Source organism: Python bivittatus, unplaced genomic scaffold (genome assembly GCF_059951505.1).
Source record: "Python bivittatus isolate LINGU-HERP-01145 unplaced genomic scaffold, Pbiv_v1 ctg000840_np1212, whole genome shotgun sequence".
NCBI classification, from domain to species: Eukaryota; Metazoa; Chordata; class Lepidosauria; order Squamata; family Pythonidae; genus Python; species Python bivittatus.
In genome coordinates, this window is record NW_028277113.1 from 12,049,393 (window position 1) to 12,077,276 (window position 27,884).

The window sequence follows — 27,884 nt, forward strand, 5'->3', positions numbered from 1 at the left end:
TAAGTTATATAGTCAGGACAACTTCTCTCTCTCTCCCTCCCTCCCTCCCTCTCTCTCTGAAAAATAAAAAGTGCTGTTGATCAGCCAGGAAGGAAGTTGGCCAGATTTGATTTATTGCTTAGCACAATTAGCAAAAGGTTTTGACGATGCTAAGAAAGTGCATGAATCCAACCTCCCGGGGAAGGGGTACGATGCCTACAACAATAACAGTGATGTGCAGTTGAGAAGATCCTCCCATTCAGCTTAACAAGGCTGACAACGTTCTCGATCAGGACCTCTGGATTCCGACGCCAACACTTGACGTCTACGCGGGTTCAAGTTCCCAAACCGGCCCCTCTGCGTTTTATAGGCCGAGGGGAGCTTGCGTGCTCTTCTGTCACCGCCTAACTCCGCCCCGAAAAAGTTCAGCGAAGGAGGAAGAAACTTGGAAGCGGGCGCGTTCCGAGCGGCGGTGCATTTAGCAAGTGGGGACCCCCGTATTTCCGAAGCGCGCAAACGGGTAGATTCCGTTTCGGAGAAGAATAGGTAAAAGGGGATCGGGTCGGTTGTGTCACGTTTCTTCTTAACCCGAAGAAATCGTGCCCCTGAAGTTCCCCTGCATTTCTTCCTGCTTTTCCGACACGCGATTAGGGATGGGTCGCTGGCTCTTAAGGGGGCTGGAGAGAGCCACTCCCTTCGTTCGCTCTTGGGATGTTAACCCCTCGCGGTTGATTCCCTTCTGTAATGATCCAGAGGGGAAGAAAAGCTGGGGGGAGGCGGCGGGCGAGCGGAGGCCGAAACCGAAAGCAGCTGAGCTTTCAAGCTGGAGCCTTTGCACCAGTTCTTCCGCCCGGCGGTGGGGTCCGCTGTTTAGCCGAGAAGGGTATCATCTCCTTCCCGTTTGCAGGCCAGATCGGTGTTTCCGAACCTCAGATGTGTGGACTTCAATAGGACGGCTGGCTGGGGAATTCTGGGAGTTGAAGTCCACACATCTTCAAGCGGCTGCGGTTGAGAAACACTGATCGAGATCTCGCAGAGAGCGTTTCGCAAACAGCTCTCGCTTTCTCCGTTTCTTTTCAAGCCTCTGAAGCTGACATCGCGCGGGGGGGGGGGGGGCGCGTGTGTGCGCGCGCGTGAGAAAGACGGAACTGAGCTTTGCAGATTTGAGAACCAAAATAAGCTATCAAAGGCTAGCAGACGGAACAAGCAACTTAATGCCCTCCGGGGTTGGTTTGTTTAGCTGCAGTCAAAATTATCAAAAATCAGGTGCAAAGGTTATATTATGCAATCCCCCTTACATATGCCTAGAATTTCAGGAGGAATGTATATGACAGTGGCCCCCATAGTTAATCAAATCCATGTTTTCCCATCACTTCTGACACAGTTTTCCTTTCCAGACAGAATCTATTAAGGAAGAAATTTTATAACTGTCTTTGGGTAGGCAGTTCTAGGAGGTGTCCTTTGAAAGTTCTTAAGACAGGATAAAAATATGTAAAGTATGTTCAACAACTATTTCTCAGGCTAGACCAGCAGGGCTCCAACCTGGCATATGTTAAATTGAAGTTCCATCACCTCCAGCCATCATGCCCAGGGTACACATATTTATTGAGAATGGAACCTAGTTAATTCAGCATGATTTATTTCATTTCTATTAATTCTTTCCTCCAGGAATGACTTAAAAAAAAAAAAAAGGAGGTCCTAGATTAATGTCCCATCACCGCATTTCAGTTACTTGGCAATCGACTTGCATTTATGACTGGTTGCCAAGCACCCCATGAACATGTGATTGCCATTTGCAATCTTCTCTGAAGCCAGCAGAGAAGGTTGCAAGTGGAGGGGACATGGCAGTGTGATTTGAGCTCCGTTCCTCTAGCCCCACCAAGGATTTCCCCTCCGTTCATGGAGGGGAGGGGAAACCCCTCAGCAGTAGGAAGGAACGGAGCTGAAATCTTCAGGATTTGAGCTCTGTTCCTACACACTGCCGTTCAACGTTGGGTTTCCCCTCCCACTCAGCTGTGTGATGGAATGGAGCTGAAATCTTCAGGATTTGAGCTCCATTCCTTCCCAGCACCGAGAGGTTTCTCCTCCCACTCAGTGTTGTGAAGGAAAGGAGCTGAAATATTCAACTCTGAGTGGGGAAGGGAAACCCCTTGGCAGTGGGAAGGAATGGAGCTCAAATCCTGAAGATTTCAGCTCCATTCCTCCAGCCCCAGGAGGGATTTCCTCTCCGTCCACTGAAGGGAGGGAAAACCCTTCAGCCGGCTTTAGGAACATTTGAGAGCAAAGGGGTTGCCTGCCAGGAGGATTTCAGCTCTGTGCTGAGCTGAAGCCGTCTTGCAGGCAGCTCTTTCGTTCTGTCCACTTAATGATCCAGGAGATTGCTTAACAACCACAACTGGGAGTGCCTGGATTGTGGTTGTTGAGCAAAGTACTCACATGGGTGTCTCGCTTAATGACCGCTTCACTCAACAACCAACATTCTGATCCCAGTTGTGGTCATTAGGTGAGGATTATCTGTAAAATGAGAATCAAGAGCAGGCACATGAAAGCATAACACTTGCTTCCATAAGCACCTCCTGTTCAGTCTATCAGTCTGAGTCACTTCCTTTACAAAGCAATCTTTACAAAGTAGGCACAGTGGTCTGCTGGCAAGTAAGATGTACAGTTATATGATATTTTTACCAAATCATTCTCTGATTTACTTGCTCAGAAATTATAACTTATTGACTAATGATTTCGAGCTATGTTAGTTGCAACCGAAATAACTGTATATTAGCCTCTTAAAAGATACCATAAACCAGTATTAAACTTCCCAGGTCCACAAAACACCAAATGCCAGTACTTTTTAATAAACAGCCCATTGTTTCTTTAAAAATGGGGGAGAGAGGGGTAAGAGAAATAGTGAATTCATGTTTTAATCATATTCTTTATTTTTCTTTACATATCAATACATCAGTTATCTTAATGGGAAGTATGCTCTTGCATATGATGATATACTTCTTTAATGTCTGGAGTGAGTATTATGATAGAAAGCCTTAGAGCTAGCAAAACATTACATTCAGCCTATTCAGGTACTGTATTTGTCTTGGTTATAATGGGTGCTGAAAATCCACTTTCACTGAAAATTCACTTTCATGTTGAAAAACAAGGTAGGGCCTTCAGTACTTCTTCACTGAAAATCTTATATATTCTGTGAACTTTCATTCAAAAGCTCTTTTTGGAGTGGTTGGACAGCTGTTTTCAACTTTCAGTGTAATGTTTGAAGAGAGGTCTACCAGCATCCCCTCTTCATTCCTGGGTAGGATATTTGTTTGACTTGAGAAACTGAATGGATCTGAAAAAAAGAATGTTTTGAAGAATGCCTTCAAAATGTACAGGAAATATGTTGCCTGGGGAATTCTTTGAGTTGGAGTCCACATATCTTAGTTGCTGAGGTCAAGAAACAATGCCCTAGAATAGTGTTTTTCAAGCCTGGCAACTTTAAGATGTGTGGACATCAACTCCCAGAATTCCCCACCAGCCCACACATCTTAAAGTTGCCAAGTTTGAAGAACACTGCCCTAGACCAATGCTGCTGATGACTGGCTAAGGGCATTTCAGATCAGACAGAATGCTGCTGTGTCAACGGTGTACCACATTTTCTTTGAAGGCCTCTTATTCCAGAACTAGTGCTGTAATTTCCTGCTGGTGGTAGAACATGTTGGAGGACATTTTTGGATCTGCTGAACCCCTCTGTGTGAGCTTTAAGGAGTTGGCTTATTAAAGTAGTTGTGTCTTTATGCATCTCTTTAAAGCTGTTTTGTCTGCTTCCTGGCTCAGTATTTGTATTATACTTGCATTAGTTACTTTTTTAACCATTGAAGTGTATGAACTTAATTCTGGTGGTTTTATTGAGCTTCATATTGTTAAAGTAAGGTTGGTTTTGTTGCCTTTGCTTTACACTTATCAGAGTGGTTGTTGGAAATAACATGAAATCCTGTATTTTCCTGTTCCCCAACCTAGTGGGTTATTGTCTGATTGGTAATTATAGAAAGTTGGATGCAGTCATCCACTGTTCAGTGAAATACTTTATTATTCATTTAAATGTGTTCTGATTTATCTGTTAAAGTTCAGTTTCACCGTTTGTTATGGGATGCCTGCTCAATTATTAAGAATCTACTTTTATCTCATTATTTCAACGAGCAGTCTATTTTATTTGCTGCTAACACTGAAACTTGGTTACACCCTGATAAGACGGTGTCTCTTGTAGCTCTTTTTCAAGATGAATTCCAACTAGCAGAGGTTCCTGGACTATCAGGACAGGATGGCAACTTGGTGTTACTATTGAACAGGCTTGCAAATTTTCATATTTGCCTTCAGAAGTTCCCAATATTTCTCTTGAATGCCTAACATTTGAGTTGAAATTTCCATTTTCCTTTTAATAAAATATTGATCACCTGATTTTAATAGTCAGTTTGTCAAAGAATTGTCCTTGTGGCTTTGGTCTCTGGTGGAGCCAATTATTCAGATGCCATTGCTTGGAGATTTTAATATCTTTGTTACTTTGTCCAATCTTGGTAAAGATGTTGCTAAAAGCTGTAGAGATTCCCCATTCCATGCACATGCACATTCTCATGGCAGCATTGTTGACTTAATTTGGATTAGGGTTTTGCAACCATGTGTAGTGATCTATTTAAAGACAATCAAGCCATTTTATTATAATTTTTTCTCTCCAGAGTATGCCCCTCTCATACCTTGACTCAACAAAAAGCCCTGACTAGATTGACCATTCTGTGCGTACTGTTCATTCTCTGATGCAGTTTTGCCTTTCTTTCCTCCCAGTTGACTCATCCAATGTTAAATCTCCTGAGACATTGACAATTGACTTGGATTTTGCTACTTGAGCCCATCAGATCTTTGGTTCCAGCTTCTGAAAAGTTTGCATTTAAAAAGGATCTGTGTCCGTTGATGATTCTGGACCTAACAAAGGTATTCATGGCCATAAACTAGAAAGGAAATATAGAAATATTCCATCATTCAGAAATAGGGATTTCTTTCATAAAGCCATTATTATCATTATTATTATTACTGTTGTTGTTATTATTTTGCAATTCTGGTACAAGTAAAGTAATGCTATTTTCCTAATTTACTTTATATTCTGGCTGCCTTTTGCTAAATTCCAGTCTCTCTTAATCTCTACTTTGCCATAAGCTTCTACTGAAAGTTCTGTTCTTAAAGCTGCTAATTTTGGAAGGTACTTTCTGGGCAAAATTGATATGTTCCAAGCTTTTTTTCCTCCTTCTAAATACCTGGAGAATTTGTTCATATCTTACTCCAGAAACAGTTAAGCCATTAGTCCATGCCTTAGTTGTGTCCTGCCTGGATTTCTGTAACACTCTGTTGGCAGGTGTTCCTGATTCTACCCTCTGCCTACTAGGTTCATGCCTAGAAGAGTGCAGTTTGTGTGGTTTTTCATCCCTCCTGATACCCACCCAGCTCTTCTTTTTGTCAGTCCCTACATTGGTTGAGTCTTCAGGAGCATTATCAGTTTACAATGCTGGTGCTGACTTCCAGGCCATGCTTAAACACCCAGGTTTTTTTAATGCCTTGTTTACAGTTCATACATGCTTGGCTTAATTGTGTATCCAAAGTTGACGTTAAAATGGCCACCTAAGGATGTAGGGTGTTTTCCCATACTCTTTGAATCAACCCCTTCTTGAATTATGTGTGAAGCCTAATCTCTTGAAGTTTAAAAAAGCTCTGAAGAGGTGCCATGCTTGTGCTTCTGTGCATTCTGAACCAACTCTTCTGAAACTTTTCAGAAGCATGCAGATCTCTATTAGATGGTGCCAAAGGTTTCTAGGGAAAGAGGTGTTGCTGCTCGACCACAAGCTTTCTGCACAAGGGGAAGGTCCAAGATTCAATCCTCAGCATCTTCTAACAAATCTGGGGGGAAAAAATCCTGCCTAAACTCTAGTCAGTAATCCTTATGGTGTTAGGAGAAACAATGATCTTATTTAATAAGGCAATTTCCTGAAAAGGTCAAAAGTCCATCTAGTCTATTATTCAGTGCTGGATGGCCAGGGAGGTGCCTTTGAGATGCCACGAATGAAGGCACTATGCAGGAGCGCCCTGCGCCTTGGATTCTTCAGCAGCTCCTGCTGTTGAGCCTCGGCCGAAGAGGACTTTTTCAGTTGGGGCAGCTTTGCTCGTGTGCTTTTGCCACCATCTTCATGTTTGCTCAGGCCTTTTTCTAATGATGTATTTTATGCTAGTGGTGGTTGGTTTTTTTTTTTATTGGTTCACTCTTTTCCTGATTTTGTTTCTGTTTATGTGAGCTGTTCTAGAAATACTTATTGAACATTGGTATGTAAATTCATTATAATAATATGTATCAGCCATGCTGAATCCTGTCCCTACGTAACTTGGGGAGTAGCTAACCCAGTTGCTAGGCTGGAAAGGTTGGCCACCTGTTGCCCTCAAGAACAAGATAAGCCAAATCCTTTAAATCAGGGAGTAGGCTGCTGATTGCTCTTTGTGTACTTTGGGCTATAACTCCCATCAACTCTAGTATCACCAAGGTTAGACTGAGGTCCAAAACATCTGGAGGATGCCAAGGTACCTACCTCTGATTTAAACAGTGTGAGGGAAATTGAAACATATTTGGGGGTTGCGTTCCTAAGTATGGACCGTTGAACATTTGGGGATTTACTTCTGAATACGCATAAGTGTGTGGCAGGTGAAGCCATCTTCAGAACTTTTTATAAGGTTATAAGAGTACCGGCTTTGGCCAGAATCTAGAGTGGGAATAGAAGGACCATAAAACACCTTCTCTTCTGCATTAACATTGCAGGATTTTCTTTGTGAACCACAATCATGGCCTTGGCTGACATCCAGATGAAATCGGAGGACTTTTTGCAAAAAAAACAGCTGAATGCTGGTGGATTTGGAATGGTTTTGTTATGCTACCACAAACGTCATGGGCTTGTAGTGTTAAAAACTGTGTACACGGGGCCTCAACGCACAGAGTAAGTTGGAGAACTGTTCTTTACAGACAGGAAAGGGCAGGACAGAATTGTTGGTTATCAGCGTCCTGGTAATTTCCAACCAGATTAGCTGGCCCTCTGACTAAAATTATTCCTCCTCTATTTTTTTAAGGTTTGATTACCCAGAGATTATTACTAAAACAAGATTTCCCCAGTGGTGTATCATAAGAATGTAAAAAGAACCCTGCAAGGTCAAGTCATTGCTCCATCTTATTCAGCATTTGGCTTCTCCCAGTGTTCAACCAGATTTGTTTCAAGAAAACTGTGCAAGCAGGGCACAAGGGCAATTGCTCTTGTCTTGTTCTCCTGCATCTGACAGTACATTAAACAATTTAAGTCTCATTGAGCTCAGAACCATAGAGGAAGGTAGTTGCTACATGTGTTTTTGATTTTGCAACCTTTCAGCTAATTCCTGCTGCAAATGGTTCATTATTCCTGGCTCTGCAACAGGCACCAGTTGAGGGCCCCCTCAGGAATCTGCCTGTGGTACACCCGATATACTTCAAGGGGTCCTTTCTTCTTTTAGGGTAGGAGGCATTTTAGCTTCCCATAATGCCCTGTACTAATGCATCGTGGAGATTAAAATGCAGCTATTCCCCAGACCGAGATACTTATTGGAATGTGAGGAGTAGTGGAAGAGCCAACAAGAAAGAACCTGGGTCCTTTAGTATTCCTGATGCTATGAAAACAGTAGAATACACCTCTGGTAATAATAGGAATTGCCACTCATATGCAAGACCACTTTTCATTCATCTACCTGCAAAGTCTGCAGTTTCATTATGCCAGTTTTCTGCAGTGTGATGCACTTCAGATGTGTTCAACTACATCTCAAGCATCATAGTTGATTAGAGTTTGTGAGAGTTGTAGTACAACAGATCTGGTGGCAGTGGGGATTACATGTCTTTAGCTGTCATCATGCAATAATTTGATCTATTATTTCAGCAAGTTCAGATGAATAAAACTAAAGTAGGGGTAGGCAACCTGGTGCCCTCCAGACATTCTGGATTGTAATGCTCTTGAAGTCTTGCTACTGATTGTGTTGGCTGGGAGGAGAAACTCAATATATCTGGAAGATACCAGGTTGCCGATTCCAGGCTTAAAGCCTGAAGATCACAACTTGAGTATAGATTTAGAATGTTAGATCTCCAGTTCTCTCCTTTTGATAATGCCACACAATGGTAATCCTATAGCATTTATTTTCCAGATGTAACACTTCTCTTCTAGAGGAAGGCATGATCATGCACAAACTAAATCATGATCGTGTGGTGAAACTATTGGGTGTCATCCTAGAAGATGGAAACTACTCCCTTGTAATTGAATACGTACGCAAAGGAGACCTGATGTCTGTTCTACAAGCAGTGAGTACAGAGTAGATTGATAACTTGCAGAATAATCTGCTGGTCATTTTGGAGAAAGTGCCTAAAAATGAGGAGATGCTATTCAAGTCTTAATTTGCTAGTGATGATGTGTTTGTATTGCCATGAAAATGGTTTGGATTTTAATTCCCAAACAGTGGATTGGAGTATGCTTAGAGGACTAGTATATGGGATTGCTGAATGATGGGGAAACTGGAACATAAGGAGTTAAGACAATTGGAAATATGGATCCTAAGCTGCTAGCTGTGCATGAAGAAGTAGGAAGCCCCTAATACTGAAATCATAATTGCACAAACTGAGCAGCTTTGCATGTATGTTTTGATGCCTATTTTTACTTCCAAGATGTTAAACATTTGAAAGGCTTCAGCAAGCAATGAAATGGAAGAATATTGATGCTAAACCATGCAAATGAAACCTCCTAGAACTCTGTTTGGAAATCATTCAAACTCATACTTGACAATGAGTCCTCCCAGTATAGGACCCTTATTAATAACTTGAACCTTTTCAACTGCCTGATTTCCTTTGCCATCCATTGTCTTCATAATGGTGGGCTGTGTGTTGTTACCTGTTAATGATGTGTTTCTCATAAACTGATTAAGTCCAGATGTGTATCTTCTGCTTGTCTCGGAAGCAGTCATAGCTTTGTTGTTGTTGTTGTTGTTCAGTCGTTAAGTTGTGTCCGACTCTTCGTGACCCCATGAACCATATTGCGCCAGGCCTTCCTGTCCTTCACTGCCTCCCTGAGTTTGCTCAGTTTCATGGTCATTGCTTCAGTGATGCTATCTAACCATCTCATCCTCTGCCGTCCTCTTCTCCTTTTGCCTTCAATCTTTCCCAGCATCAGGGTCTTTTCCAAAGACTCCTCTCTTCGCATTAGGTGACCAAAGTATCTGAGCTTGAGCTTCATTATCAGTCCTTCCAATGAGCAATCAGGGTTGATTTCCTTTAAGATTGACTGATCTGACCTCCTAGCAGTCCAGGGGACTCTTAAGAGTCTTCTCCAGCACCACAGTTCAAAGGCATCAATTCTTCGGTGCTCAGCCTTCTTTATGGTCCAGCTCTCACAGCCATACATTACTACTGGAAAAACCATAGCTTTGACTATGCGGATCTTTGTCGGCAAGGTGACGTCTCTGCTTTTTAATATGCTATCTAGGTTTGCCATAGCTTTCCTCCCAAGGAGCAAGCGTCTTTTAATTTCATGGCTGCAGTCTCCGTCTGTGGTGATCTTGGAGTCCAAATAAATGAAGTCTGTTACTGCTTCCATTTCTACCCCTTCTATTTGCCAGGAATTGATGGGTCCAGATGCCATGATCTTAGTTTTTTTAATGTTGAGTTTCAAGCCAGCTTTCGCACTCTCCTCTTTCACCTTCATCAAGAGGCTCTTTAGTTCTTCTTCACTTTCTGCCATTAGGGTGGTATCGTCTGCATATCTGAGGTTATTGATGATTCTCCCTGCAATCTTAATTCCGGCTTGTGATTCTTCCAGCCTGGCATTTCTCATGATGTACTCTGCATATAGGTTAAATAAGCAGGGTGACAGTATACAGCCTTGTCGTACTCCTTTCCCTATTTTGAACCAATCGGTTGTTCCGTGACCGGTTCTAACTGTTGCTTCTTGGCCCGCATACAGATTTCTCAGGAGACAGGTAAGATGGTCTGGTACCCCCATCTCTAAGAATTTGCCACAGTTTGTTGTGATCCACACAATCGAAGGCTTTTGCATAGTCAATGAAGCAGAAGTAGATGTTTTTCTGGAACTCTCGTGCTTTCTCCATGATCCAGCGAATGTTGGCAATTTGATCTCTAGTTCCTCTGCCTCTTCGAAACCCAGCTTGTACATCCGGTAGTTCTCGGTTCACGTACTGCTGAAGCCTAGCTTGTAGGATTTTGAGCATAACCTTGCTAGCATGTGAAATGAGTGCAATTGTGCGATAGTTTGAGCATTCTTTGGCATTGCCCTTCTTTGGAATTGGAACATAAACTGACCTTTTCCAATCCCGTGGCCACTGTTGCGTTTTCCAAACTTGCTGGCATATTGAGTGCAGCACTTTAACAGCATCATCTTTTAGTATTTTAAATAACTCAGCTGGAATACTGTCATCTCCACTAGCTTTGTTGTTAGCAATGCTTCCTAAGGCCCACTTGACTTCACTCTCTAGGATGTCTGGCTCAAGGTCAGTGACCACACCAGCATGGACATCAGGGACATTAAAATCTTTCTTGTATAGTTCTTCTGTGTATTCTTGCCACCTCTTCTTAATCTCTTCTGCTTCTGTTAGGTCCCTGCCTTTTTTGTCCTTTATCATGCCCATCTTTGCACTAAACGTTCCTTTGATATCTCCAATTTTCTTGAAGAGATCTCTAGTCTTCCCCATTCTATTGTTTTCCTCAATTTCTTTGCATTGTTCATTTAAGAAGGCCTTCTTATCTCTCCTTGCTATTCTCTGGAAATCTGCTGGATGGATGCTAAAAGTCATCCCCCCAAATTCCTTTATAAGCATGATTTGAAAACCTTCCCCCAAGTGAATTCCCACCAGATGTGTTGGATTATATCCATCATGCCTAGCCAATGTCCTAAATTAATGGATCTGAATAACTCATGATTTTTTTTAATGACCTGTTATCTGACCTGATAAATTCAGTTTCATACATGTCTAGACTGAGTTTAACTAATATTTTGCTGGAGTTTGTTTTTTTTTACAGACCCCTATTCCTTTGCCTGTGAAAGGACGCTTCGTTCTGGAGATCGCCGAAGGAATGCTCTATTTAACAGAGCAGGGTTTAGTGCATAAGGATCTAAAACCAGACAATATTCTTGTGGATGAAGATTTTCACATCAAGGTAGCATGAACACACACACATCTTCAGTCTTCCAGTAAAATCAGAACCACGCGTGTTTGTTAAATGTATGCTTGTCTATTAGGCTATAAAGGGGGATTGGGAGGGCTTAAGTTTCACTAGATGGATTATGTGGTACAGGAACTCAATTCTATTTCTTCACTGTACCTCACTGTTTACTCTTTGCCTTAAGTCTTCCTGCAATGTCATTTCAAGTGTTTTGAGTTGGGCAAGGGGAAAGACGCTATGAGGTGTGCAAAAGGCTTTCTTCCCACAGAAAACTCACTCCAGGGTGGGGTGGGGGTCTGAGGGTCTCAGAATGGGTGGTGTCACATATAGTCAGGGATGGAATAGGGGCCAATTTTAGGGATTTTCTTTACAAGTGAACTGTGGCATACCTGTTTTAGGATTTGCACCACATTTTTCATCTGTTTCTCACCAGTTTTCAGCAGTTATGATCTATGGTGGTTCTAAGGCCACCAGAAGGGGAGCTGAGAAACACATGCCACCTCTGATCCAAGAGGTCTGACTTTAAAGGGATGGAAGGGGGAAGAAGCAATAGTAGTAGTGCTTACCTGCATATTTCCTCAAATTACTTTTTGGAATATTTCACAGGTTTTCTAGAATGTGACTAAGGAAATGAAGTACTGGTCACAACAAGAGCCACCATTATAGCTTCTCAGCTTTACTGTTGATCTGCATTGGCATTCTGCCAGATCAGCCTCTTGGTCAGTTCAGCAGCATTTTTGGGGGCCTGGGGATACTAGTTTTTAAGAGTTTCAGGAGTGAGGATCACATTGGCAAGACTAAGATAGCACCAGAGGATGGGGGATTTTCAGCAACACAGTCTTTGGGGACTGTGAATGGGGGCTGTGACATGGAGGGTGAATGCTATTGGATTGTATGTAATTCTATTTTATTGTAAAAAAAAAAAAGAGAGGCATAAATCAAAAGACAAAAACAATTCCTGGCTTATGACTGTTTTGTTCAGAAAGAAAGGAAAGCCAGTGACTTCTTGTCCAATCATAAGGCTAAAAAGCAGGTCAGCAAAATTACACCAGTGCCCATCTGAATCCAAAGACACACTTCTGGCCATTATACAGCAACACGGGAGGAGAGAATAGGCAACAAGAACCAGTAGGGTGCTCAGTCGCAACACAGAAGTCTGACGAACTGGATCATTTATGGGAGAAAAGCCAATATTTATTCATTCATTCATTCATTTGCAGGGCTTATACAGTTCATCATGATGCTAGCATTCCATATACATTACCGTAATGAAAATGGCAGTGCACAGTGGCCAATCCTTCAGGATATTTTGCTTTTCTTTCCTTGTGCTACAAGCTAAACCATGTGGTTCAATTAAAAAATGTATAATTTTTTATTAAGGATTTTGATTACAGTAGTAAAAACTAATACAAACTAAACTTAAATAAAGAAAAAATAAGAAAATAAAAAATGCAAAAGAGAAAAAAGAAAAGAAAGAATATGATAAAGAAAAAGAAAAGAAATATATAAAATGACTTCTAACTTTCATTACCACAAGTATAGACAAATTTAATAACTCTTCACCCCCTATAAGGTTATAAACAGATATTTCTTCATCCCATATCCCATCCCTTATCTATAAGCAAATCCATAAAACATCAATTTTTCAATCCTGGTGTCAGCAAAAAGTCCATAAAAGGTTGCCAGAACTTTGCAAAAAAAAAAAGGAAAAAAAAGTATTGTTTTAACCTTGATCAAATAAACCAACTTTATTTTACAGGTTTAGTCGTTGTTCATTCAAATAGTGTCATAGGATTTGATTTCTCTTCAATTTGTCTTTATCCCATCGCACAGACTTCGAGGATTAAACAAGCCTCTTTTGTAGATCCAATAAGAAAATGTTTTCCAGGTCATTCTCTTGGTTTGTCATTTGTATTTCCCTTTTAATTTTTAAAACTTCAGCTAGTTTCTTTTGTATATCGAATAAAGCGTCCTTTTCCAAATAATTTTCTTGGACTGTCATTTGTAGTTCCACTTTTGGTACTTTGTCTTATCAGACAAAATTTGCTCTACATCTGTCATTTCCTCATTGATATCTTTTGGATAAATCTATCCATAGAATCAGACATCATTACCGACACTATTGATATTGTAGCTACTAATTTCTGGCTCCATTCTTCAAAGATCTCCTTTAATATTTCCAATGTTATAACATTTTGTGTCATTTTGTAAGTCCCAATTAACTGTCACCAAAAGCTGAGTTGTATTTTTTACCCTTCTGCTTAAATCTTTAGTCCCTTCTAGTGCCCAGTTTCTAAAATCATCTCTTATCTTTGTTATGAGCCAAGATAGCCAAAATAACTCTGGTAGCCATGAGAAGCTAGTTATTTTTATAGTTAATTTCAAACTCTTATAGTAAAAGTCAATAGTCCAAATTTACCTGGACATTTAATCTGTTTGTAACTTTCTTAGATCAAAATCTTATTTAGCTTTTTGCTGTTTATTTCAAATTATTTAAGTTCTTAAGCTTGTAATTAATTTTTCTTTTGTTCAGAGTTGAAGCTAAATTTACCTGGTAACTTTTCAAACGTGTGGTTCTGAAAATCTCTAATAGCTTTAAGATAACCATTGGCAATTTCTGAAAGTGGTGAGAAAGTGAGGCTTGCAAACTTAATATCCTTTAAAAGGCTCCACCGTGGTTGCAAGCAAGATGGCTAATCCCGTCATCTCCCGGCACTTAAACCCGCAGAAGACTGCTGTCCTGCAGTCTTCTCATGAGGAGCAGCCATCTGGACCACCTGTGGGTGATGTCCCATCCTCTCCTTATCCGGAGAGCTTCCAAAGGATCTACTCACTGGTTCTTTGATCTTTGCTGCAGTCATTGGCTCTGCTTTTGCGGAGACGTCTTCAGTTTACCATGTCTCCCCCAGAAGTCAAGCTAAACCACATTCCTAAGCTTTCCAGTCTGTATGCATCAGAAAACTGCCTTTGCTTTGCTGATCAGAGAAACCTACCATATTTGATGACATATATTGGAAACACTTAATACAATTAAGCATGCCACCTGCCAGAGTCTTGTTTGTTTTCAGCCGGGCCACGTTCAGAGGCATCCAGAGGATCAGAGGCTTTTGTCAAAATGATGGAAACAATGTCACTCATCGTGGCAAAAGCTCTGGCCCTTTTGTATGTGTCTGCAACATCATTACATGAGCACAAAAGGGGCAGATCCGACATCACTATGCCACAATGCTGCTTTCAGCGCTTGCCCCACCCCCGACCTTAACCCCTGCAGACACCTTTGCTTTCCCCTCTTCTCACCAAAACTCTTCTCTTGTCTGTCTTGTAGATAGCAGACCTTGGTGTGGCCTGTTTCAAAAACTGGAGCAGGCTGACTAAAGAAGAGACCAGCCGACAGAGGAAAATCAAGCAGACATCCAAGAGTAATGCCGGCACCCTTTCCTACATGGCCCCAGAGCATTTGCAGGACATCAATACAATGCCTGTGGAAAAATCAGACATTTACAGCTTTGGCATCGTTTTATGGGCCATTTTTGCCAACAAAGAACCTTATGAGAGTAAGGGTTTATGATCAAGTATCTTTCCTTGCTAAAATACTGCACTGCACTGCATTTTAATGATGCCGAGTTCTTCTCTCCCTTCATCCAGATGCTGTCAGTGCTACACATCTGTGCTACTGCATTTCAGCAGGGAACAGGCCACCTATCAAAGAGGTGGAAGACAGTTGTCCAAATGAGATTATTACTTTAATGGAACGCTCTTGGCAGCAACAGCCAAATGATCGGCCAACCTTTGCAGGTAATACAAGATATTTCTGCTAACCGTTTATAACAGACCAAAAGGGGGTCGTGCCGGATGATTGGACAGAAAGAAAAGCTTTCTATATGCAGCTGAACGAAACAAGGCAAGATGGCACATGGAAGCCCCCATACTTTATTTCTATACAGCATTGTGATTCATGCCAACCACTCAAAATACGCTGTATGTATTAAAACAAACACAAACATCAAGAGATCAAAGGCTTTCTGAACTAGGACTGAAAAAGACTTTACATACCTTCTAAAAACTTACTGGAAAGGAATTGTATAGATTTCCTGGTTTCTGAAATCTGTGAGAGCTGGTTTTCATGCACTATATCATAACTCATAAATCATGTTTGTATCTAAATAGTTTCTCCACCACAGTGTTACATCCACCTTCCAAGTATATAGCGTAAAGCTTAAAAACTACATGTAGCGACATCTCTGCCTTGAATAAATCTAATGCAGCCTAGTAACATAATGAGGATTCTAGATACACTTATTATTTCTGCTCATTCTGCTTCTGGAGGTGAATATGTATAGCTCAGGGTTGAACTGTGGAGTCCTTGGGGTTCTGCCTGAAAAATACGAATCTACAAAACAAGATATATACAGTGACTCTGTTTTTCTCATTCCATTACTACCTAGTCTATTTTCAGGAAGTAATGGAAGGGTTTCCCCACATGGAGCTTTAGCATATGCACAGATCCACCCACCCTTCAATAACCGTATCAAGACATTTTGATTTAAATGATCTACAAACACATAAGGTGTGTCTGGCTAAATCTGCATATTAAACATAGCCCTATGGATCACAGAGACCAGGTCTATTATTTAATATACTTATGTAACTATTAGGACTAAAATAATTTTAGGGAAAAACTATCATGCCAGAACCTTTGTTTTACAGAACTCTAGGGAAAATGCTAGTCTAAAGCAACGTAATTCTAACCATAAAAATAGTGCAGACTTAACATAATCATCTCTCTCATTCCTACTGTCAGTGTTATTGATCTTTATTTCAATCATTTTACTGATTCTTTTATTGTAGAAATCAATTTGATTTACCAACCATTTTACCAACAAAACTTTGAAGAGTATGTGGAAGACCATGTGAGAAAATTAAAAGTAAGTTACCAAATGTGTAGCTGAACAGGATTACCTCTGGAAAGCACCTTAAAGACCTATAAAAGCTACATCCTTCCTACAGTTTCATCACTTTTTGTTATTCTTGTCCTGTGTAATAGGATATATATCCTGAACCAACTGAAGTTATAAAACGGATGGAGTCTCTCCAAGTAGATGCTGTCTCAGAACCTCCCAGCAGAACTCGATCAGGTATTTAACTTTATTTATGCCCAGTTTACACTATTGTTGGTCCAACAGATTCCAGGGGCATCTGGATGCCTGACAATAACAGTTATGACATTACAACTAAAACTATATTAGAGACTCAAAACTATATTAGAGACTCAAGATGCAACTTTCAATGCCTAGGAAAATGAACATTTCTGAACCTGTAAGATTATAAAATAGACCTGTGTCTATTTTATAATCTTGTTGTCACTAATTAGAGCTCCTTAGGGAGGGGAAGATGCTATCACACATCGCTTTTATTTTACCTAGCACACTTCTGTCATGGCAGACTCTTAAAGAACAAGTTCAGTAGAAGATAAAATCCATGCACAGGCTGGTATAACTAATTCATTTTGGTTGCTTAATGACTCATCTTTTGATCATTCCCATCTTTTCATTATAGTATGGGCTCTCACAGCTGCAGAATCTCTGGCAGATTCATCACCACTGGAACCACAAACTGAGAGTTGATCATATTCCCTTAGCAATCAGAAGTCATATGTATTACATGATAACAATATATACATGGGGAAAGCAGTTCTATTGCAGAATCCAGAACCCCTACTATTTCAGACTAGAATGGGACAGGGACTCCGCATTACGCAGCTGCAGTTTCACTGAAGAGCCACCTAGAGCTTTTTCAATTATTATTCTTATCCCTCATTACTGGCTACTGTTTTCAGAGCCTCTGACTGTGACTGGCAGAAATCTCTGTATTTGCTTATGTTCCTAGGCGTGGTTCCTATGTAACCCCACTATGACTGCTTCTCATTTCCTCCCCCCCCCACCACAAAATCTTCAGCTGGAGCAAAATGCACCTGCCTGAGCAAGGTGGGAATGAGCTGTTACTTGCACTGGCTGCTACTGTATTTTCAAGCCCTTTTTAAAATATTTTAAAAATATATTGTTAAACCCTACAAAGGACTGCTGTTCCTCAACCAATATGCCCACACTTAAAGGTACCCATCTGGGAAAACGATCAGGCTAACAGATATAAGGATTGGGGTTTGGGGGCACTGACTCAATGCCCAGCCAACAGTTAAACCACAAACAATTCAGCAAACCCTCTGAAAATAACATATATGCAACCATCAATACCTTGAAAATCATGATACAGGACAATCTTGAACCTTGATCAGAAGCCACAGTAGCAAAAGTCCTGGAAAAGGTTACATTCCAAGTTTGCAATGACAACTTAAAATGGAAGGGATTTGAAGTCTGGGACATTTTAATTCAGAATGCCCTCTTTCAGTTTGCCCCTTACCAATCGATTTCAGAGGCGGTGCCCTGGAAAGGGCCATCTTCAGATCTTTCTTGATGAACTGGCACATAAGGGAGCAGGCACTTACAACCGTGCTAGGAAACATTTTAATTGCAAAATTTCTGTGAGTAACTCTAATGACAAAAACTCTGTAACACAGAATATACAGGACAATCTTGAACCTTGATCAGAAGCCACAGTAGCAAAAGTAAGATATATAATATTCCATAGTAAAGATATATAATATTCCATAGTAAAGCAGATATATAATATTCAGAGGTCTAGGTTAAGTTAAACTGGAATTAGGAACCAGTCAAAATAGCAGACAATGCTGAAGATCTCTGCCTGAGCCAAGCTGGCTGAACTGGTAGAAGAGCCATGAAGCAGGGGCAATATCTAAGAGCTGATGTAGTATCTGTTTACTAATAAGATTTACTACATTCAGTGGAACTTATTCCAAGATATGGGAAAGGGCTTGATGGCAGGGAATGTTGGGAGTTGTAATCCCAATGTCCTAAAGGGCACTAGGTTGAGGAAAGCTGGTATATTGGGTTGAAATCTTAATCTAGCATTCAGTAGGGTCAATCAGTAAGATATCTCACAAAGCGACTGGAATGTTTCCATGAAACCTTTGATAATAAATCAAATCTCTAATCTATCCTGCAGACCAACCTGGTTCTTTACACAGTTCTCAAGGTCTCACTGCTAACGCCATAGATGAAGCCATGTTTGCACCATATCCAGAAAACGAACCTATAGAAAGCTGTGAAAATGCCTTTGAGCCTCCAGCAACCTTGCAAAGAAAATTACAGGATGAACTGAATTACCATTTATATGGCAGCCGGATGGATAAGCCAGAAAGTCATCCTGCTGCACATAGTGTTCAAATACAGGAAGAGGAGAGGAGAAGGAGGAAGGTATCCTACGACCCATTTGCCAAAGCTCCGGCTGCACCTCAGACACCAGAGTTTTACCTAAGACCTCAAAATATTGAATTAAGTGTTAGTCACAACAATGCCAGTGTGGCCCATTCAAATCATCCATGGCCCCCAGCACCATCAGGAGCAATAGATCCAAATGGTTGGTTGGGAGCTGGAACTACCAATCTCACAAGGTTGCTAAGTGCAGAAGATCTCTATGGAGCATCCTCAGCCACTCCCTCTAATTTCAGTAAACCACCAGTTCCAGAATCTGGCGTGAACCATCAGTCCAAGCCGTTCAATTCATATCGTTTTTCCAAAAGCTTGAGCTCGGAAACTGGTAAGTGAGCTAATGTGGGAGTTTGCAGAGTGCTTATTTCTGTTCGCATCATGGTCATGTTCCCTGTGTAACAGCATCCATTAGCCAGAAAAAACAAAACAAAAACAAAGTTAGCCAGCTTTAGCCACTTTATCTTCATCTTAATCTCTGAGGTTGTTAGAGTAATTTAAATTGTAACAGTAATTGGCCTGAGTGAAATTCTTTGCTTGTATGGTAGTTTGAACCTGGATTACTTGAGTCCTAGTCCAGCACTGTAATACAACTTTGTGTAATCTAATGTCCACCCATATTGGCTGCAAATTATAATTATTGTAGTCCAACACATACAAGAAACATGGTTGCATCATTGGCTTGATGAAGAATTGAAACTGTTAGTCCAGATTTGAATAGAAGAAAATGAACTGAAGTTCAAGATTCAAGTTTCTAGGGAGAATGTATTGTGGTCTTGCCCAGGCTTGGCTATCTTAGTGATTTAAAAATGGTGCTAATATATTTTTTTTAAATGAACTATGTTTGATAAAGATTTTCTTCTTAATTACATTGAAGTAAAACTTACTTGCCACAGATGTTCAAACTGGTGGATTTTTACAAGCCTGATACACTATAGGGCTGTACAGAATTTTGGATTTGGTCTCCGAAAGGTGCTTCAGAGGATGTGGGGGGGGTGAATGAAGCATCTGCTTTAAAGTGTGGCAGATGGATGCTGTGTTGGCACTCTTGTGCACTTCAAAGCATCTTTCTAAAATTGATTCTAAAACACTGCATAGACCAAATGCATAACAGAAGATTCTCTGGCCAGGTAGAGAGCTGGAAACAGGACTCTGTAACAGTCAATCTTGCATACATACCACTGGAAGATTATGTTGCCCCATTGGGAAGAGTCATTTTTTACCAGCCTACTAAAGGTCAGAGTACCATTACCATCACTCAGATTTTCACTTGGTTAATCATAGAAACAGCTGTGTTTTATACTGTTAAAGGTTATAGATGTCAAGAACTGTGACAATGGCATAATTCTGAAACAATTTGTACAATTTTTTAGATCCCATGGAGTCGATTCCTTTTAGAAAATTCAACTTTGCACATCCTTTTACGGGCAGAACACCGACAGGTAAACCAAACAAGTAAAATGTTTTCTTGAGATGCATTCTTTTAATGGTGTACATACCATGTCTGGGCCACAAAACGCCAGATGACAGCTAGGTGGCAGTGAAGTGTTAAGACTTTTCTCTATCTCTAGGCTGCCATCTAGTCTTCATCTGAAACTTGGCACCCCATATATGGAATTCCTTCTTTACAGGAACACTGTAATAAATACAGAATCTTAGGGCGATCATATGATTGCATATTTGTTACAGCCCTCACCTATTAAGGTGAACAAATCAAAGTAGCTGGTAACTCTCAGGCTTGAAAAATGCCTTCTCCAATCTGGTTGCCCTCCAAATGTGTTTAAACTAAAAGTTACATTCCCACCAGCAACCAAAATAGCCGCTGAATCATGGATTGTGGCATGGTGGGAGGCTGATTTTAAAGCATCTCACCTTATGATGCTACACATTGAAGCATCTATTTTAATTTTACAACAAGTTGAAACACCTTAATATAACTCAGTACAGGCCAGTTGCTGAATGCTGACTGACCGACAGGAGGAGGAAATGGCAAACCATGGGGAAAGGAAGTGGAGTAGTGTAGTTTAGTGCCAAACTGGGGCTTCCTTGGTGCCATATTTGGCTATTTGGAAAGGACCAGAATATTACTGGAAGGGGGCCTTTCCATCTAACGTCTGCCATTTAACTCTTCCACAAAGAGTTTGGAATGCTCCTTGAGTGTGTTATCTCATGACTGTCTTACAATGCTTCTGACAGAGTTTATTCAGAGCACTGAGACCCTTGGCTAAGATCACATCTAATCCATTAATGGTCACAGAGCAAAGGTCAAGCTGTATAATCTGTTGCTAAGTATGCCTGGGAAGGTTTTTGGCAGAACGCCTCTTAAACAGCAAATGGGATTTTATGAGTGCACGAAGAGGTGAACTGACTTCGTTGCATTTGATGTCTGCTAAACTAAGCCATTGTAAAGGGTTACCATGTGGAGAGAATGAATGAATGAATGAATGAATGAATGAGAACTGCGTCACTAAACAACTGGATGAAGGAAGAACAAAAGTACCAAGAAGAAGGGGGAGACTGAGAAAATAGGGGGTGGATGGAGTTAATGGGATCCTGAAAAAGAGAGAGGTGGGAAGTTTCAGGAACAAAAGGTGGGGTATGAAGGGGTGTATAGATGTGATGGAACAAGGCTAAAATAGAATAGAAAGGATAGAGAGAGATGATGAATGGTGTTGGTGTAAATTAGATTTGGCGGTATTTCTTTTTCTTATCTCATGTTTTTAATTTCTTTGGCTTGCTGCTTCATCCTCCTTTTCCGCTGTGCATAATTTTGCCTACCCTGGAAGGGAATAGCATGATGGGCATGGATGCCTTAAAGGCTTTTTTTGAAATACTTGTTCAGGTGGAAGGTGGAGCCGTTGATATGCCCTTTGAAAGCATGAGGATTATAAATGAAGCTTTCAAATATGCTATGATTTCAACACATTGAAGTTAAATTAATTAAATTAAATTAAACCACTGGCATATTGACTATACTAACCAACTCCCTTAAAAGACAAAGACGATTCTTTGAATCTGCCCTTAGAGTTCAGGAGAAGAAATTATACCTTTGTCACCTTATGCAAAAATACTATTTAAATTTCAAATATCTGTTAACCCACAGCTTGGTATTTATTTATTCCTGTTGCCCCCTTGTGTTTTTGTTTCTCTGACTTTACACTTTTTTTTTTTAAAAAAAACATTTCCTCATAATCAGAAGAACCTGCACACTACAACATATATAATAGCACTGGAATTCAAATAGGCTCCTACAACTACTTAGAAATTAAAAATCAAGATATTCGAGGAAACAATTCTCCAGCAAGTGCTGATTACTGTACAGAAGAGCACCAGAAAATATTTGGTAAGTAGAAAAGTAGAAAACCTTTTTCTTCCTTAATAGGATAATTTTTTTATTAAAAAGTTGATATAGAAGTTTATTAAAAGTTTATATAAATTTTTTATTAAGTTATAAAAAGCATAAGATAAAAGCAAACAAGAACCAATAATCTAAGAGAGAAGTAGAGAATAAGAGAGTTAGAAATAAAGAATACAAAAGTGATGAAAAGTAAAGAAAAGGGAAGAAGAGAAAATTACAAAAAGAATGACTTCTGACTTCTTATACAGCAGATAAAGATAAATCATATAATGACCTCTTACTATAAAACTACATCTTGACATACATATTTTGTATAACCTATTATTTTAACTAATCATCAAATCCACATATCATAATTTCATTTTTTTTTCTGTCTCCTGCAAAAAGTCTGAAAGGGGGTTCCAACTGGCATTAAAGTTAGTCAAATGTTTTTTCTCTAAGCAAAGCTATCAATTTTGCCATCTCAGGTAACTCCGTCATCTTCACGATCCACTCTTACATTGTGGGTAATGTCGAATCTTTCCATCTTTGAGCATATAAAAGTCTAGCTACAGATATCATACATAAAAATAAAGGTCCATGAGCTTTTTCCAATTGTCCATCAGTCCCAAAAGGAAAATCTCTGGTTTTAACTGTATATTAACCTTCAAAATCTTCTGAATTAATACTTGAATTTGGGTCCAAATTTTTTTAGCTTTATTACATGTCCACCAAAGATGATAAAAAGTCCCTTCTTGTTGTTCACATTTACAACATATGTTTGAAACCCCTTTGTACATTTTTGATAATCTTTCTGGTGACAAATACCATCTATACATCATTTTATAGAAATTCTCCTTCAAATTATAACACAGTATAAATTTTAACCGAGCATGAAACTGAGCAAACTCAGGGAGGCAGTGAAGGACAGGAAGGCCTGGCGCAATATGGTTCATGGGGTCACAAAGAATCGGAAACAACTTAATGACTGAACAACAACAACAACAAAATTTTAACCCTTTCATCCATATATTTTCCCATTGTTCCATTTGTATATTATGCCCAAACTTTTTAGCCCATTTTATCATACAGTCTTTAACTTGTTCATTTTCTGTTTCAAATCTCAACAAGAGCTTATACATTTTAAGCAATAAGATGTTCATTATTGGTACACAATTCAGTTTCAAAAACAGCTTTGTTTTGTTCAAAACCATATATCTTTTTATCAACTTTAAATCTTTCTTCAAGTTGTACATATGAAAACCAGCGGCATGAATGTCCTTGAGATGTCATATCCTTTCTTGATTTTATTTTAATCTCTCCTTGATGAATATCAAGGATATTGCCATAAGTTAACCATTTCTGCTTAGTTACCATTTCTTTCCTATAAAATGCTTCTTGTGGAGATAACTATAGGGGTATTCTCGGACACAATCTAGGTTTATATCTATTCTAAATTCTCAAAATGGCACATCTAATAAAGTGATTCTGGAACAACATACAATTCATATTTGTCAAATTAACACCCAAATATTTTACCTTTTTTTCAATCTTAAAACCTATTTTATTCATCAATTCTATTTGGTCTTATATCTTCATATTTTTTGTTAGCATATTTGTCTTTTGTTTATTAACCTTAAATCCAGCTAGTGCACCAAATTCCTTTAATTTTCTCATTAGTATTTCTATCCCTTTCAGAGGATCTTCTAGCCCCAACACCAGATCATCTGCAAAGGCTCTCAATTTATATGTCTCTTTCTTGACTTTAGCTCCCATTATCCTTTCAACTTGTCTTATATAGAAACAGTCCATTACTTACAAACAGGATACATTCCAAGAGACTGTTTGTAAGTCCATTTTGTTCGTAAGTCCAACCACATAAAACATACTGTAAAAAGTAAAAAAAAAAAAGAGGGAGAGAGGAGGCAGGAGGGAGGACAGCAGTGTGGGCAGAGGAGCTCTGTCTTCTACTGTCAATGCGAGGAGCAATACTACACAGACCGTGCAGTGAGATGAGCTGGTGGGGCACAGCATGCTCCATTGCCAGGCGAGGCAGGAGATGCAGCGGTGGCTCCCTGGGTAAAGGGGGCAGCTGTGTGGGAGCCACAGCTTCCTCTCCTGCCTCACCCAGTAAACTAACCCTTTCCAAGAACTCCAACTTCAATGCAAACCTCCAACTTCCTGGAAGGCGGGAGAAAGCGAGAAGTCCTGCCTTCTCCTACTTCCAGGTCCATCTTGTTCATATTGGGGAAAGTTTGCAATTTGAAAGTTCGTAAGTAAGGGACTGTCTGTATTTAAAACTTCCAAGACCAAAATAAACAAAAGTGGGATAGTGGACATCCTTGTCTTGTATCTTTTTGTATCTCACATAGTTTCGTTAACTCTCCACTGGCAATAATTTGTGCTTTCCGTGATGCATAAATGGATTTAACTGACAATATAAAATTCTCACCAAAGTCCATATCTTCTAAAACTTTAAACAGGAAAGGCCAATTAAGATTATCAAAAGCTTTCTCTGCATCCAAAAAGATTGATGCCACTTGTTTTTCATTATGATGTTCCAAATATTCTATAATATCCAGTACTGTTCTAATATTATCTTTAATTGTCTCAGGTAAAAATCCACATTGATCTTCATGAACAAAGTCTTATAAAATTATTTTTAGTCTAACTGCCAAAATTGTAAATAATGTATAGTCATTATTTAGTACTGATATTGGTCTGTAATTTTTAGTTAGGTTTAAGTCCTGTCCCTCTTTGATATTAAGGTAATATTAGCTTCTTTCCAAGACTGTGGCATCCCATCTCCTTGTAAAATAGAATTCATTGTATTTTGAAGTGGCTGTAAAATTTCATCCTCAAAACATTTATAATAAGACCCTGGTAGTCCATCTGAACCAGGTGCTTTTCCCAATTTAATCTTTTTTATAGCTTCCAAAAGTTCCATTATTGTTATAGGTCCATTCATTGTTTGTCTTTGTACATCTGTAAATCGTGGTAAGTTTTGCAATTTTAAATACTCATGTATTTTTTCCAGAGAAATGTCTTGCTTTTATACAAATTGGAATAATACCGATGAAAAGCTTTTTGTATAGCCAAATGGTTATATTTCCCTCTTGAAGTTTCAATATCATCCTCTTTTCTTTCTCCTTCCTTAACTTACAGGCTAACTGCTTTCCTGGTTTGTTTGCAAATTCAAAGTTCCTTTGTTTTACATAATTCATTTTGGTTTCCATTTCTCTTACTGTCAACATAGACAGTTGTTGCTGTAGTATTTTGATTTGATATAAAATATTTGTCTTAATCGACAATGTCTTTAGTTCTTTTTTCTTAATCTCCTGTAAAATAGCTTATTACTTTATTTGTGCTTTTTTTTCAGTTCAATATTATATTGAATAAAATAACCTCTAATAAAAGCTTTGCTTGTATCCCAGACTGTTTTTAAATCTGCGCCTTTATTTAGATTATTTTCAAAAAATTCCAGTAATGTAATAGGAGAATCATTCTTCATTGATATTTCAATTTTGCTGATCATGTTTACAGAGATTTCATGTCCAGCTATTTATAATAGATGAATTGGAGAAAGTTACAATAAAGTCTTGTAAAGATCCATTGAAAAGTATTTCCATTTAGTTAAATGAGTTTACTCCAAGGTAAGCAAAATATAGTTTTAATATAGTGAAGCAGAGGAAGTGTTGGAGCAGATTTGAATGAAGGAACTTAGATTCAAATGCTGTTAGTCAAGGAGATGAAACTCTATGCTACCTTTCTTTGTAGCCCTGTTGGAATGATTAATGGGATAGTACTATGTAAGCCATCCTGCAGTCCTTGCAGGCAGGCCATAATTCAACTTTAATAGGGCTGCTGCTCTATCTGGCCTGCAAAGTCCTAATGACCACAAGATGACAATAAAGAGATACAGAAGATTGTGCCTTCCTCCTATAATCTATGGTCACCTGGGATTTTGCAGCCCTGATCTGGTAGCCCCAAATTTAGTAAACCATACCAAAGCTGTTCTATCACCAGAAAAGTTCAGAAAACACCCTTTTCAGCTTCAAAGCAGGCAAAGGGATCCTTGGTCACGCCAGCTAGTCATGACAGCATGTCTGCATGCCACACATCTTACTTACCATCTTACTTAATCATCACAGGAGGCATCTTCACACAGGTTCTGATGTATGTTTCAGAGGGCACCTCCACATGATGGGAATACCTGATGGGGTCCTTTATTGTGTGCAGATATAGGAGGCAGTTCTGTTATTGCACATATAGAGAAACTTTCTCACTAAGTAGAGAAGTGTCTTTCATTCTATCTGTAAAGAAACTGAACGTTAGCAACAGGCATCTAACTAGTCCCCAGTGGCCTGCTCATTCATTGTTTTACCCATCAAGGGGTTTCATTGTCTCAAAGAACATCTCTGTAAAAACCTATAAATATTTTTTCTTTTTTCTACCACCAGAGAGCACTGCTCTAGTTTCGGATATTCACCTAAACCTTGTGAGAGACAACTTGTCCAGACAATGGAAACACTGTGCTCGTAAACTGGGCTTCACTGACCCAGAGCTGGACGAAATTGACCACGACTATGAACGGGATGGACTCAAAGAAAAAGTCTACCAGATGTTCCAGAGGTGGCTGATGAAGGAAGGCAGCAAAGGGGCAACAGTGGGGAAGCTGGCCAGAGCCCTCTTTGCTTGCAAGCGGATAGATCTCCTCAACAGCTTTGTCAAAATAAGCCAGGACTCTTGAAAGAAATAACATATAAGAAGTCAAAGAGCTGGAGACTGACTTTTCCACAAGAACTGGGTGGTCATTACAAATGCTGCCAGCAGACTGCTACTGTATGCAAGCAGAAAAAGAAAGGGGAGGTAAAGAGAAACTGATGGCCAATCTCAGGGGAGGTTTTCATAGCAGCCATTCCTAATGCCAAAAAATGCTACAAACCTAACAGTATGCTTTACAGTAGGGACATACAAAACATGCTCCATGCATGGAACAAAATGGGGCTGTTTTGTTCTGGACACAGGCCACAACATGGTTCTTCCATGAAGAAGGGGGGTGAGGATGGGGAAGGATAGCAGCAGCAGTGGCTGAGCAGAGGGCGGGTGGGCTCTGGGAAGACTCCAGAGCAGCTGGGCCAGATTTTGGTATACACCACGCTGGGCCATTAGTGGCAATGGTGCTGGCTGAGGGGAGGAGGCAAAGGAAAGCACTGGGAACATTGGTGGGGGCTGGCCAGTGGGATATACCAGTTTGGGAATTGATGATGGGAGAGAGGAAATGATACTCACTAGTTTTGCCCCATATGCCTGTCTGGATTTGTTTCATCTCAATCCAAGGACAATCAAAATCTTCTGGGTCTGGGTTCTGCCAAGCCATGGCTAGCCTGAAATGGTTCATCAGAACATCTAGAGTGCTATGGTCTTTTTTTCTAGGTTCAAAATGCAACATTTTTTCCATTTCACGCACACTCCTCTGTTTTACAATATGTCAGATTTTGAATGAATTTGTACAATTTAATTTTTTTAAAAAAATACAGAAAATGGGCATAAGGCTGTTCTAGTCTTACTATAAACCAGAATCTCTTCTCAAAAAGAGAAGTCAGTACTGAATTATCGTTTTCCTTCAGGTGTGTAAAAATCTGCCACTGCTACCAGTAGACCGGGAGTCTCAGTAGACTGGGAGTTGGGCAAGGGCTGATGAGCATCAGATTCAGCAATCATCTCAGCAAGGATGAACAGTAGAGGATCACATGTGATTTCCTTATATATAAAGGCAGAATGTGAGGAATGGGAGCGAATGTTGCTACTCAGAAGGAAAAGAAGAGCATTAATATTCTCCCAAATATCAAACATGAGAGTAGCAGCATGTTTTGGAAAGGACTGCTTTTGCCATTGAAGCATGGAAGTTTTTCCCCTTTTGTTCTGAAATGGCAAAGGAAATTTGGAAGGCCTGATGCAAAAGGAAGATGTA

General features: G+C 39.8%; 1 protein-coding gene across 2 annotated transcripts; it reads left to right on the plus strand.

Moving 5' to 3' along the window:
- Positions 1-359: 359 nt before the first annotated feature.
- RIPK1 (receptor interacting serine/threonine kinase 1) lies at positions 360-27,463 on the plus strand. 2 transcript variants are annotated; one of them, XM_025163857.2, is made up of 13 exons: positions 360-525; positions 4,801-4,947; positions 6,812-6,986; positions 8,209-8,362; positions 11,087-11,224; positions 14,556-14,784; positions 14,876-15,025; positions 16,079-16,155; positions 16,275-16,365; positions 18,311-18,904; positions 19,947-20,015; positions 21,773-21,916; positions 26,371-27,463. In XM_025163857.2, the coding sequence occupies exons 3-13, from the start codon at positions 6,835-6,837 to the stop codon at positions 26,658-26,660; spliced, it is 2,088 nt and encodes a 695-aa protein (XP_025019625.1). In that variant the 5' UTR covers positions 360-525; positions 4,801-4,947; positions 6,812-6,834; the 3' UTR covers positions 26,661-27,463. The 2 variants fall into 2 exon arrangements, with proteins under 2 accessions (XP_025019625.1, XP_015742816.1); XM_015887330.3 differs by having other exon boundaries at positions 375-525; positions 21,770-21,916.
- The last annotated feature ends 421 nt before the right edge of the window (positions 27,464-27,884 follow it).